The sequence below is a fragment of the Durio zibethinus genome, chromosome 28, assembly GCF_047325235.1.
Source record: "Durio zibethinus cultivar Kanyao isolate XHJ-2024 chromosome 28, ASM4732523v1, whole genome shotgun sequence".
NCBI lineage: Eukaryota > Viridiplantae > Streptophyta > Magnoliopsida > Malvales > Malvaceae > Durio > Durio zibethinus.
In genome coordinates, this window is record NC_143189.1 from 5,446,830 (window position 1) to 5,459,544 (window position 12,715).

The 12,715-nt window shown below is 32.7% G+C and overlaps 2 protein-coding genes across 3 annotated transcripts; one reads left to right on the forward strand and one right to left on the reverse strand.

The window, feature by feature from the left end:
- Positions 1 to 403: 403 nt before the first annotated feature.
- LOC111280375 (DEAD-box ATP-dependent RNA helicase 20) lies at positions 404 to 7,188 on the reverse strand. 2 transcript variants are annotated; one of them, XM_022867714.2, is made up of 10 exons: positions 6,908 to 7,188; positions 6,128 to 6,393; positions 4,085 to 4,264; positions 3,830 to 3,991; positions 3,467 to 3,621; positions 2,770 to 2,862; positions 2,371 to 2,456; positions 2,033 to 2,259; positions 1,064 to 1,297; positions 404 to 657 (listed from the first exon to the last, which is right to left on the reverse strand). In XM_022867714.2, exons 1-10 carry the CDS (start codon positions 6,961 to 6,963, stop codon positions 599 to 601), a joined length of 1,518 nt encoding a protein of 505 aa, XP_022723449.2. In that variant the 5' UTR covers positions 6,964 to 7,188; the 3' UTR covers positions 404 to 598. The 2 variants fall into 2 exon arrangements, with proteins under 2 accessions (XP_022723449.2, XP_089612960.1); XM_089756834.1 differs by having other exon boundaries at positions 6,128 to 6,385; positions 6,908 to 7,163.
- Positions 7,189 to 8,399: 1,211 nt separating this feature from the next.
- On the forward strand, positions 8,400 to 12,053 carry LOC111280376 (uncharacterized). Its single transcript, XM_089757057.1, has 6 exons — positions 8,400 to 8,739; positions 8,833 to 8,967; positions 9,148 to 9,237; positions 9,332 to 9,384; positions 10,493 to 10,595; positions 11,291 to 12,053. Exons 1-6 carry the CDS (start codon positions 8,482 to 8,484, stop codon positions 11,456 to 11,458), a joined length of 807 nt encoding a protein of 268 aa, XP_089613183.1. The 5' UTR covers positions 8,400 to 8,481; the 3' UTR covers positions 11,459 to 12,053.
- The last annotated feature ends 662 nt before the right edge of the window (positions 12,054 to 12,715 follow it).

Below are 12,715 nucleotides of genomic sequence, written 5' to 3' on the forward strand. Positions count from 1 at the left end.
TCAAATTTTATTTCTACATACCTGAATCTTAAAAGCCACTTCCTCTGGTTGGATTGATGGTCGAGGACAGGAGAGTGGCCATAAAGTTTGATTATAAGATTAAGGTCATAAACATTGTTTTTTTTAATTTTTTTTTATTATTTTATTTTATCAAAGCATTACATGGTAACATAGAAGAAGGTAACAAATCAGGCTCATGAAGATCTCCCTCTCTTCGAAATTCCCCAATTTGAAAGGTAAAAACAAAATAGAAAAAACCTCCGGAAACCTCTCCTTCACCCTACCTCCAAGCCTTTCTTCTCTCCGACCACCGAAGTTTTCAACCTATAGTACCTTTGCCGGACAGGAGTTGGCATGAGTATTTTCTTTTGCATGCTGCTAGGATTTGAATCCGCATCACGAGTTGGGGAAAAATGGATTATCATAAAGTAAATACAAAATTAATTTACAAATTTCCATCTATTCTTGTTCTTCCTGCCAGTCCTACAAGTAACAGAGTTGAACACAGAAATATAATAGTGACAGTCAAACAAAGTATGTCTATACTACACTGTACCCTCAGTCTTATATTTTTTCCCCCGTGGGATCTTTTCATTAATCAGCTCCATGGGCGACCACCACCATAACCCTTACCTCGGTCTCGGAAACCACCATGACCTGATTCATCAGACAAACAAATTGAGTATGAGCAAGAATGTATCAAGCATGAGAACTTGGTCACAACGTGCTTGACATGTCTATTTATCTATGCATAAAAATCAAGGCCATCAGGCAATTCAATCAGCTCGATTAACTCCTACAGCTCCATTGGAATTTCCTATATAATTACCAGCCAATGACATCATAGTAAGTTAACAATTACTTCTTTAGAAGTACAGAAACAGAGCAATAATCACATAACACGTGTGGTGTTCTCTAATGGCCCATCATGGATCAAGTATCTAGGTGTGAAAAACCTACAAAAAACCAACTAAAAATCATTCAATTCCATTTAATTTGCTGCTGCCATATGGTGCCAATATATGCGTGTCCCTGCGCTCCAAAAGAACTACAGTAAACTAACCCGATGGTGGAGGAGGTGCACCACGTCCCATTGCTGCCAATTCAGGACTGACCTTTTGTCCAGCTTCCTCAAGAATGGCGATAAGTTCTTTCGCAAATCTGGCGTTTGCAGCTGTAAAGAAAGTATAGGCAGTTCCTTTTGCCCCAGCCCTTCCTGTTCGACCAATACGATGGACATAATCCTCAAGAGATCCCGGGAAGTCATAATTGATTACATATTTCACATCTTTCACATCTGCCACCAACCAAAGTTAATAAGTAATCCAGATAATGAGGCCAGTAGAGTTGACAGTCCCCTTTGCGGAAGTGCAGCAAGTGCACCCATTTGTCATTCTAAACATGCAAGTGGTTCTTTCAATCAAGTCATATGGCGAGCCAGATTACCCCAAACTACCATGTGACTTTCTATTTTGTAAAAGAAGTCAAAACACTCGTATTAACCAGTCATAAGGAGTTACATGCTAAAATACAGATGTCGGATAAAAACATAAATAAGGAAGCTAAGGATAATCTGCAAAATTCAAGTCAAAAACATTACCATGATCACAAATTAATTAATTAAGGAGACTATCCCTCGTTCACTAAAGCTACATGTGAAGGAAAAATGCTAAACCTTAAAAACCAGGATAGAGAATATGCATGATTTACGTGCATCATATGACAAAAGGATGGATGAATATTTAACCGGAGCTATCAAAGCATGAATAATAATGAACATGAATGGCTAAAACAATGATATGTTAACATAAAAAGGAGCCATGGATATGGTAACTAGACCTATCGGTAATAGCTAAGCAGAAATAATTAAGAACTTCAACAATTTAAACAGATTGTGTTTCAGACAACTAAAAAGAAGGAAATTATCAACATTACTGGCTGGAAGCAAATCAGACGCAAGATTCAAGTAAAAAAAGGTTCCAAAAAGAGAAAAGCAAAGTATTCAGTAAAATGTAAATATAAATATACAAACCTAAACCTCGAGCTGCAACATCTGTTGCAGTCATTATAGGGCTCTTGCCAGCTTTAAACTCTGAGAGGACCCAATCCCTTTCTGCTTGACTTTTATCTCCATGAATTGAGAGAGCAGGCCAACCATCCATGCGAAGTTGCCTAGTGATCTGGTCACAACCTTTCTTGGTATCCATGAAAATCAAAATTCGGCTACCATCCATAATATCCTCCAGCAGCTTCACCAATCTGGAATATCAAGACAGATCAATAAAGTATAAACAGACTCAATACATCCCAATACTATATGTTATGGTAAAAGAATTAAAAACCATAAGAACAAAGTAAACTGATGTTTACTTGTTATATTTCTGACTCTCTGAAACAATGTCAACATGTTGGCGTATTGCATGGTTAGCTTTTAAATCTGCAGATCCAATTACCACCTGCACAAAGACCAAAGAGACAAAAACTTAATTACATAACAAAGCATCAAAAACAACAAAGTGAGTATCAAAAGACCCTTAAAAGTAATTATAACATAAATCAGATTACCACATTTTAGAAGCCATGAATTATATTAGGAAAGACTAGAAATCCTCGAGTTATAAAATAACATAGAGAAAGTAAACAAGATAATACATGGAAATCACATCAGCATTAAATAAAAAGTCAACTATAAAACTAATAGTGATAGATAACATCTCCTCACAGAAGAAGCCACTGAGTAAATATTATCAAAATTATGAGGCATCTTACTTTGTATGGGTTGTAAAGAAATTGCCTTGCCAATTGTTCAACCTCCTTTGGCCAAGTCGCACTCCAATACAAAGTTTGACGATCAGGACGGATCTGCATAAAGTACAACACAAGTACCACTCAGAGAAAGAGGGGCTAAGGTAGAAGGTGAGACTGCCAAATTCATTTCAGTGCTTATATGAAAAAATAGGGATTCTACACATGCACATATTCTTAGCTATATTCTGGGAAATGTTAGAGACTAAATATATTTCCTCCTCTCATTTTGTCCTTTTAAATCATTTTTCTTCTGGCAGATGCAAGGCTGCATTGTATTATAAACCAGGGAAAACAATCTAATTCTTTCATAAACTCTGAAATCATTCCCTTGGACATCTGAAATCAACACTCTTATCATCCTACAGAGTTAAATTCCACTACTTCAATTGGATAATTTAAGCAACAAGTATAACTAGCAAGGTCTGAGATCTCATTTTGTGAAGTATACTTGAGTAGCATAAAAAAGGTTAATGAGGAAGATAGAGAAGCGAGGTGAGAAGAGAAACCATTACACTCACAATGAACTATCCTCGTACATAAAAAGATGATTCATGACATACTTTTCCCCAAATCAAGTTAAGAAATTGTTATTTTAAAGGACATGGGTAGAGAGAGAGAGAGAGAGAGCAAAATGAAAGAAAAAGGTGAGAACAGAGACCTGAGAAACAATTTTTCGTATCTGAGGCTCAAATCCCATATCTAACATTCGATCTGCCTCATCCAAGACTAAATAAGTAACTCTTCGCAAATTTGTGTGATGTGACTCCAACATATCTATTAATCTCCCCGGTGTAGCAATAACAATCTCAACACCTGTTCCAACGAACAATATTAACAATTTCATTATCAACAAGTGTAAGCAATTACAAACCAAAGATAACTGATTATTTAAACTACTAATAAACATGTCAAGAAAGCATCTTAAACTGAAAGACCATGTATAAGAGACTACAAGCAGTTAAGGAAGTTAAGGAACAACAAAATACAGTAGAACAGTCGACCCAAGCATATTACCATATACCTTTTTGGAGATCACGCACTTGAGGTCCCTTTGGAACCCCACCATATATGCATGTATTCTTGATCCTTGATGAAGCACCAAACTTGGCAGCTTCTTGTTGTATTTGAACCGCAAGTTCACGTGTCGGAGCTAACACTAATACAATTGGGCCATCTCCAGGAGCTGAAAGTATATACAAAAGACCAAGACTTATTCCCTCCAAGTATTAAAAACATCGTGAGGAAAGTAAATCATAATTACGAGTTAACTTTCTACCTAAAATTGGCTGTGCGTTGACATGGACAATTGCAGGCAATAAATAGGCAAGAGTCTTCCCTGATCCAGTTTCAGCAATACCAATGAGATCACGACCCTTCAAAGCCATTGGCCAGCCTTGAGCTTGTATGGCTGTTGGTTCAACAAAGCCAGCTTTTGTGATTTCTTGCAGAACATAGTCTGGAGTCAAGAAAAGAACATCAATGATCACAATAGAAGAATCTATAAAGAGATAAGAAATACCCCAGACACTTACAAATAAAATAATTTTCAAATACTGAAGTGAAATTCTATATAACTAAAAAATACCAAAAATGCTTTGAAATTAACAACTTCCTTAACCATCAAAATGATAATCTTTTTACTATGATATTAAGTGTATATGCAAAATATATTACACATCATTAAATCTCTCTAGACTCATTAATAATGGATTTTGCTAAAAAGTGCACTAAGGTCACTCTTTAAGGTTACCATATTAATAAAGTATCTTTTCCAATGCATTGAAACTATCACATTAATCCTCAACTACTGCATTTAATACAAAGATATTACTATAAATAGTAAGTTAACCAACCTTAAAGAGTACCCTAAGAGCACTCTTTAGCAAAACCCATTAACAATTCATAACATGGAAGCACTAAAACCACCAATGATTTAACATCTAGATGCAACAAGAGAATATCAGCAAAGATAAAGGAAAACAAAGGTTTGAGATGAGTCTAATTCACAGCCCAAAAACAGTACATCCATAATGGCAACAGATGGATACTTCCTTGTAAGCATTTAGTAACTACTAGCAACAAATAAGATGGCATCAAAATCTTCTACTAACCTCCAAAAAAAAAAAAAAATTTTATTAAGGTGCTTGTTGGCACTTATTCTAATCAGGCATCATTTATAAAAGTGTTCATGCACGAACAAGGCTAGAAGCTATGACTCAAAAACAATTGTCACTACTGTAACTGTCTAATCCAGTCATGAATCATGTAGATGTTATTCTGGTAGCAAATGCATATTCGAGACTCTTCAAGTAAGAAAGAAATACTAAGCTTGTTGTCTTGTTGCCAATTACTAAAAGGTAGCTAAGCAAACAGAAAGAACCCAAAAAGGGAGCTAGGTAAATGACAAAAAGGTTTAAGCATTAAACAGCAGTCATCAGTTACATTCACCTTTCAAAGAAACTAGGTCAATGTTAAGGTTGTAAGATGATACACCTGGTATTCTAGTCACTCAAAAAGACATATCATTTAGGGGGCATTTGGTTCGCGGATTCTTAGATTCTGGGAGGGAAAGTGATTTAGGGGGAAAGTAATATTGAAGGGGAATGTGTGATTCTTGGGTTTTGTTGACTTAGAGAATGTAAGATTTTTGTGTTTGGTTCACATGAATATAAGATTACCTAATAAAGGCCTTTAATGTATTGTCCTTGATAACACATGAATAACACGTGACATTTATAATACTAACATGTGAATAATACATTGTCTTTGTAGAAACTAAATACATCCTAAATCCTCCATAAAAAAAAAAAAAAAAAGCTCTACAGATTTTCTGGTTTTTGAAGTGCCCTTCACTTTTAAAGCTTTAAAATTAAAATTTTATATAAAATGGATTTAAGTAAACAGAACATGTTTTCTTCAATCTTACAACTAATAAATTCTTGGCCTCTCTAATGATCATATTTGATACTGAAACAACTAATTTTAATTATTCAATAGAAAAAAATCATTACAGTATTTGAGTTTAGAGAAAATTACACATATATCTTTAATTGCAATAATGTGAAAAATCATCAAATATGTATCAATTGAATCTCAGAGTCCAGAGTGATGACCAGTTAACAGCCTCTGTCATCTAATGCACTAGAAAAGAAGTAAAGATCACATCCTTAAAAGCAATAAGTATAAATACAACAATCCCTGCAGCTTCACTTTCAGTAGACACACAAACAAAAAGCTTGACAAAGAAAAAAAGAAAAGGAAAAAAAAATAGATATTTAAATGAAAAAAATGACTTATTAAAAGAACCAACAAAAATTACCAGGAAATCCCACATCACGGAAACTCTTCACAGGCTTTGGAACATCGCGACCTTCAACCGTAATTTCCCTTCGTTGCCGATACTCCTCCACCTCCATCTCCGACATTGCCGCCACAGACGGTGACTCAACATAAAAATTCTTCTCAAAAGGAGTCAACCCATCCAAATCCAACTTCCTAGGCGGTTCAGCACCATCATAATCCCTTTTGCTCAATGAGGACCGTACTGAACCGCCATATGTTGAAGGCCTACCAAACCCTGAGTCACTATCACCAACATATAGATTTAAATAAACAGAAACAGGAAAATACTAAAATTAGATAGGAGGACAGAAACTTCATCGTACTATAAACTTAGATAGTAGATGTTGCCAATGGCCCAGTGCCCGTTGTGTTAAAATTACTGAAATGCCACTAAGTTTGAACTTAAATTCAGTCATTTTAGAGCAATGGGTAGCTAAAACAACATAAAATTCATTAAAATATTTAACAGAAACAAATTCAATCAAAATTTATCATTTATCAGTCTTCAGTTTTAAACCAAATTAAACTAATGAAACGCAAATCCAGATGAAAAAACACAGCTAAATCTAAAAATAAACAAGAATTAACTAGTTCTAAGTCACAAATTTTGGAACAAAAAAGATTAATGACTTGAATGAGTTAATCTATATAGAAAACAAAAAACAAAAAAAATACCCAGAATACTAAATGAACAAAAACATATAAAAATGAAAATTACGTTAAAGTTTTTGGGTAATGCAAAAATTTCAGTAGTTACCTTCTACGGTCACGGTAGGAGGTAGGATCGCCGGAGCGGCTATCATATCGACTCATTTTCTGTGCTGCTGCGGCGAGGTTATCAAAGGTTAGTAAATATTAATGTAACCAAAAAGAAATTAGTATTTGTGTTTTTGATTTTGTCTTTGTCTTTGTCTAATTAATGGTCTAGGGTTTTTATTCGACAGAGTTTTTACTTTTTTTTAGAATCAATATCGTGAACAACCGTGTTGTACTTCTTGCTCTATGCTAAACCTACACGTAAGAAAATGAAATCTGGATAAATGTTTGCTAAACTGTCAACGCCTTTTACCCTACTACTGTAAGCTGTTGTACTTATATATATATATATATATGTACGTATGTATATGTATTTTTTTTTTGCCATAATTTTATATATATATTAATTAAGATAACAAAATATATAGAAATTAATTATTTATAAATTACATGGTAAAAATACATTTAAAAATATAATTTATATGCATTTTAACAATATTTATATTTTATCTTATGAATTTTCTATATCAAGTAAATAATAATCTAAACAATATACTATTTAAACATAATAGTAAGTTTTCATATGATCGATCATAATTCAATATAATTAAATTCAAAGGTGATTAACTAAAGAGATTGTTATTGTCTCATTATGAATATCTAACACACATTATTGTATATTTGTATTATGCTTCATATAATGTAATTTTTTTAAGTACATATAATATTATTTTTAATATTAAAAAGATCATAATTTAAAAATAAAAAAATTAATTATAAATATTAAAATTTGAGCACTAAATTTATTATTATTTTTTTAAATAATTATTTAAATTAATTAAACTAAAACTTGAATTTAAATACATGTAATATTTATATAATATTTCTTTTATTTATAGAATATGATTTGGTCCATTATAAAATTTAAATTTGAGAATTTTAATAAAAAAATTTTAAATTCTAATCATTGGCATGTCTCTTTGGAGATGTATGTATCCTCGACTATAGCATAGCATAGCAAATACACATTTCAAGTAACAACAATTAAAAAAAAAAGGGGGCTAATTTAACTTTTTTTTACATTTTTTTAATAAGATTACAATTTAAAAATTAAAAATAAATTATAAAAGTTAAATCTTAAATTTATTGAATATTATTTTTAAAATTAATTGAATTACATTATGAATTCTCTTATTTCATTTTTATAAATGCAAAAATAGCACTAATAAAATACATCGGCTAATCCAACTACAACATTCGAGATTTTAAATTAAAATTTCTATATTCAAATTGATACTTTTAAAAACTACGATTTATATTTTGGAGAAAAAAAAATAGCTCTAATTATACAGCCAAAAATCCAAAAATGTTCTATTTACACGTGAGAGTCAAGTTTTTGACCAGATATTTCTAATTTCTTTATCAAATCCATAAAAAGAAAAAGAAAAAAAACAAACAAATGGGTGAAACACGTTTGGGCTCAAGGCCCATCAAGCCGTTTTAAGCCCCTCTCTTAAACCCTAACCAAAATCCCAATCCCTCGCTGGCTCGCTCTTCCAAAATTACGGTAGCGAAATGGCAATTCTAACCTGGACGCCATCTCCAACGGCATTGCCAATGGCGGTTAGAGCTTTATGGGACACCCAACAGCGACTCTCTTTCAACCCCAACGCTCCACGAAAGCTGAAACCCAACCCTAACCCTAACCCTAACCTTAACCTTAAACCCTCACTGCCCGTCACCACCGACCCATCGGTTTTCGATATCCTCAAGCGTCCCATTCAAGGTAATGCCCTACTCCCTCAACTCCTACTCTCATTGCTCAATAATTCTGTAGTATAATTTTTTTTAACTCCAAATCTTACAGTAGTATGTAGAAAATGTTGAGTTATTGTAAAATTTTTTTAACGATAATTGTAGAAGTAGCGCCCCGTAAAGGTAGATTTGGATGATTCTTATTTGGGATATGAGAGATGGTTACCAACAGCACCAAAAGTGGAGAAGCCTCTATCAGTTTTCAATGCGGCAACATTAGCTTATATTGGTGATTGCATTTATGAGGTTGTTTTTATAGATTTTCATTGATACTATTCATTCTTAGTTACTTGGAAAAACGTATGAACATGTTTCTATATTTTTTTTAAACTCCGCTGTCATTGTATAGGATGACATAGTTTTAATCTTAAAGCTTTGTTCTATATTTGTGCTTATCTTACTTGTAATGATACCTGTAATCTGCAGCTTTATGCGCGGAGGAATTTTTGGCTTCCACTGCTAAGTATTGAAGGATATAATGATCGTGTGACCTCAGTAGCACGTTGTGAGGCACAAGTATGATGTTTTCCAGAGTATATATTAATGTTTTGAGGGGTGTTTTGGTTGTCTGTGCATGTTAATATTTCATGGCTTCTTTTGATTCTTTTAGGATGCATTGCTACAGGAACTTCTTAATGATAGTTTCTTATCTAATGGTGAAGGGTTAATGGAAATGTTTTCATACTTTTATCCTTCTTTTCCATATATCTTTGTTTGTATGTATATGCACGCCCGCAAAACAATCATGCTTCTTTAAAAATTTGGAATTTCAGACTTTGACATTTTGAGTAGCACTCAAGCTGTTCAATAACTAATACATCAAGAACAACTAAAAACAAAAGAACAGCTCTAGTTGCTTGATTATTTATTAGAATGGATGAGATTGGTTGGTGTAGACATCAAATGTCTTTGGCTTAAAACGGGATAAAAGCTTGATAAGTTATCTACTCAGAAACTTTATGAGCTATGTGGCATTGAGAAGTAGATTGATTTCCTACAGGTGTTTGTATAGCAATGTGCTTTCTTATTAATACGATATATGCAAGTAAATCTACCTCAAGATAGGTTGGGATTTCTAAAGCTACTAGTGTATGCTAAAAAAGGATTGGTTGAAAGTCTTCTAGAAAAGTCAGACATTTGCAATGCCTCCTACGAATGACTTATAATAAACATTCTAATGACTATTAAGTTCCTTCCTTTTATAATAATAACCCCTCATTTGGAACAATTGTTTGATTATTTGTTGTTCAAGAAAGCAATATTCTGGATAATTTCAGATTATACTATGATTTTAATACAACTTTTATATTAGTTGCATGCGATTAGGAGCTTATCTACATATCTAGTAAATGGTGCTCTATTAAGCGCAAGCAGAAACTCATCAAACGCATGATGAATAGTTAAGATTTAAGAGATATGATATAATTTTTTATTTGTTTCTTATATGTTCTAAATGGTGATAAGACCAGAAGAAGGCTTGACATTTAAGGCAGTTAAGTGATTGCATGATATGGTACAATGTGTAGTAGTAATGACATGACTAGAAGTCTAGAAGTAATAATAAATAATGCTTCTAGTAGGTACACCAACCAGTAGTTACATTGCATACGGAGAGGCATCAAGATTCAAGAGACGGTAGTGGATCTCATTTCAGCACAGATCTAGAGATTCAAAATCTTATGCTTGCACAACCTTTTAAACATGATTATGCAAAAACTCTTGATATATATACTTTTAAATTGTAACTAGCATTTGGTCATTCTTACTGCAGGGATGTTCTTCGATGGGGAAAGAATATTAGTTCAGCTAAATCACGGACAAAAAAGTGTGCAGGTGCAGCAGTTTATAATACAGCATCTTCACTTGAAACACTAGTCAGTATCCTAATTCAATGTGCTTCCTCTGAAATAGTATTTGATTTATTTAGTTATTGTTAGTTTGGACAAAGGGATTTGCACTTGAATTCTTCTTTCAGAGGAAAGTTGTGGCTGCTACTAAGCTATGACTTGGTCCAAAGTATTTGGTTTCTTTTATAAACACGAAATTTGACCAGCTCTGGAATCTTTTATTTATGACATTTATGACTTGTTGCTGCTAAAAAATGAGGGAGACTATTCTGTTTTCAGCTCATGAGGATTTTTTTTGGAATTTTCATTGTATTTGCATGGTAATCAAGGCCACGTAAGGGATCTGCTTGTGGTAAAAGAGGATAAGTTCATGTTTCATCTAGTATATCTAGAGATTTGATGATATAATTCTACCACTTAGTTTATACAATTTTAATAAAACAGTTTTCCACAGAAATGTAATGTATCTTTGAGATTTCATTTACTACCCATAGAGTATCTGATTCTCTCTGATTCATGCTAGGATTACTATACTGTACATACATCAAGTTTTGCCGTTCTAATTTTGTCCTCCAAGGTCATGTATTGTATCTACTAGATAATTATTCAATTTGTTATGTTATTCAGTATTTAGATTTAATATGTTCAAAAGAAGTCATGAGTCGTAATTCAATATCATTTTCTTTCGATTTAAGTTGTTAATAATTTTTTTTTTTTTGTAGATTGGTTATCTCTACCTTACAAATGTGAGTAGCTTGGAAAAACTCACGCTAAAGCACGGATTTTCCACTGGAGCATCTGCAGAAATGATATTGAGGGAAGTAAATGGTAAGTTAAAGTTAATCCAGAGTGCAAAAACAGTAGTTTGTTATTCTCAAGCTTATATATGATTATCTCTTGATAATGTTGCCTTCTTTCGCCAAATGTAGGTCCTTCTTTTTAGGTTTCGGGAGAAAGGTTATGTAACAGCTTAAATGTTGCAAGTGAGGTGTAAAATTATTAGGAAGTTCAACAACAGACATTAGTCTTTTTCTGATCTAATTCTTGACTGCTTGCTTTCAACTTTTACCGATTGCCTGCTGTAACAAAATAGCCCTTGCAAACAGACTGCAAATTTTCAACTCAGGCTTCTTATCTTTTTCATTATCGTCTGATTCACGGATTGTCTTTATTTTCTTCCCTTAAAACACCCGCAAAACCTGTACGGTAGATAAAGTTGGTGTGGAACGTCTCTTGTTTCCTACAAGCAGGCTCGAGTAGAAAGAGCCGCCGCATCATTTGTTCCCTTCTGGGTTTGGGCCTTGCAAAGTTTCAAGATGTTGCCTCTTGTATTATTTTTAGACACCATAATTGTGGTGCTTTTCCCATTTTGCTACTGCATATATTAATTGTTTGTATCAGCTTTCACTTGTGAAATTAAATTTAACATATATAAATACAATTATACAAAGAACCATAGAAAAGCACGAGCAATTGCTTCTACAAAGCATGTGCAATGTATCAATCAAGTATCAAATAATTAGTGCTTTGTAAATGGCCATTGGCCAAGTATCAACCAAGTTTTCTATTATACACGATTTGTCAATTCAAATATGATGATAGTGACATGATACGAAAGTGATATGATATGATGATATAATATAAAAATAATATGAAAAAATATAGGAAAGTAAGGTGGTTTAAAATTTTAGTAAAATTTATGAGTTTAACAAAAGTAAAAAATATATATATTTTGTATGTCGATATGAATTGTAAAATATAATTTTTGTATAAAATATGATACAAATACATGAATTATTATTATTTTACATAATATAAATACACTAATTGTTATATCTACTTACAATGTAATATTTTCTAAATTAAATGTGATGAAAATTAGTTTCTATTGGTGGAGTTTTTAAATTTTACCAAAAGTATATGAGATAATTTTTGTTATAGTTAAACTATTCGTGTTAGTAGTATTATTTTTGGAGGTAAGGTGTGATTATTGACGGTAGAAAAAGTTTTCTTCTTGTATCAACATTTTTCCTTAATATATATCTTCGAGAAACAAATTACATACAATTTCTGCTTTTCTGGGTAAAAAACACAACTCTAACATCTAATTATTCTAATCCAACTACCCTATATCCTTCAAAATTCGC

Excerpts from the sequence above, each read along its gene's own strand:
- LOC111280375 (XM_022867714.2), bottom strand. The coding sequence starts at position 6,963 with ATGAGTCGATATGATAGCCGCTCCGGCGATCCTACCTCCTACCGTGAC. Across the intron at positions 3,992-4,084 it reads CAACGCACAGCCAATTTTAG|CTCCTGGAGATGGCCCAATT; the intron begins GTAGAAAGTTAA and ends ATATACTTTCAG. Across the intron at positions 2,457-2,769 it reads TTCTTTACAACCCATACAAA|GTGGTAATTGGATCTGCAGA; the intron begins GTAAGATGCCTC and ends GTCTTTGTGCAG.
- LOC111280376 (XM_089757057.1), top strand. The coding sequence starts at position 8,482 with ATGGCAATTCTAACCTGGACGCCATCTCCAACGGCATTGCCAATGGCG. Across the intron at positions 9,238-9,331 it reads TAGCACGTTGTGAGGCACAA|GATGCATTGCTACAGGAACT; the intron begins GTATGATGTTTT and ends TGATTCTTTTAG. Across the intron at positions 10,596-11,290 it reads CATCTTCACTTGAAACACTA|ATTGGTTATCTCTACCTTAC; the intron begins GTCAGTATCCTA and ends TTTTTTTTGTAG.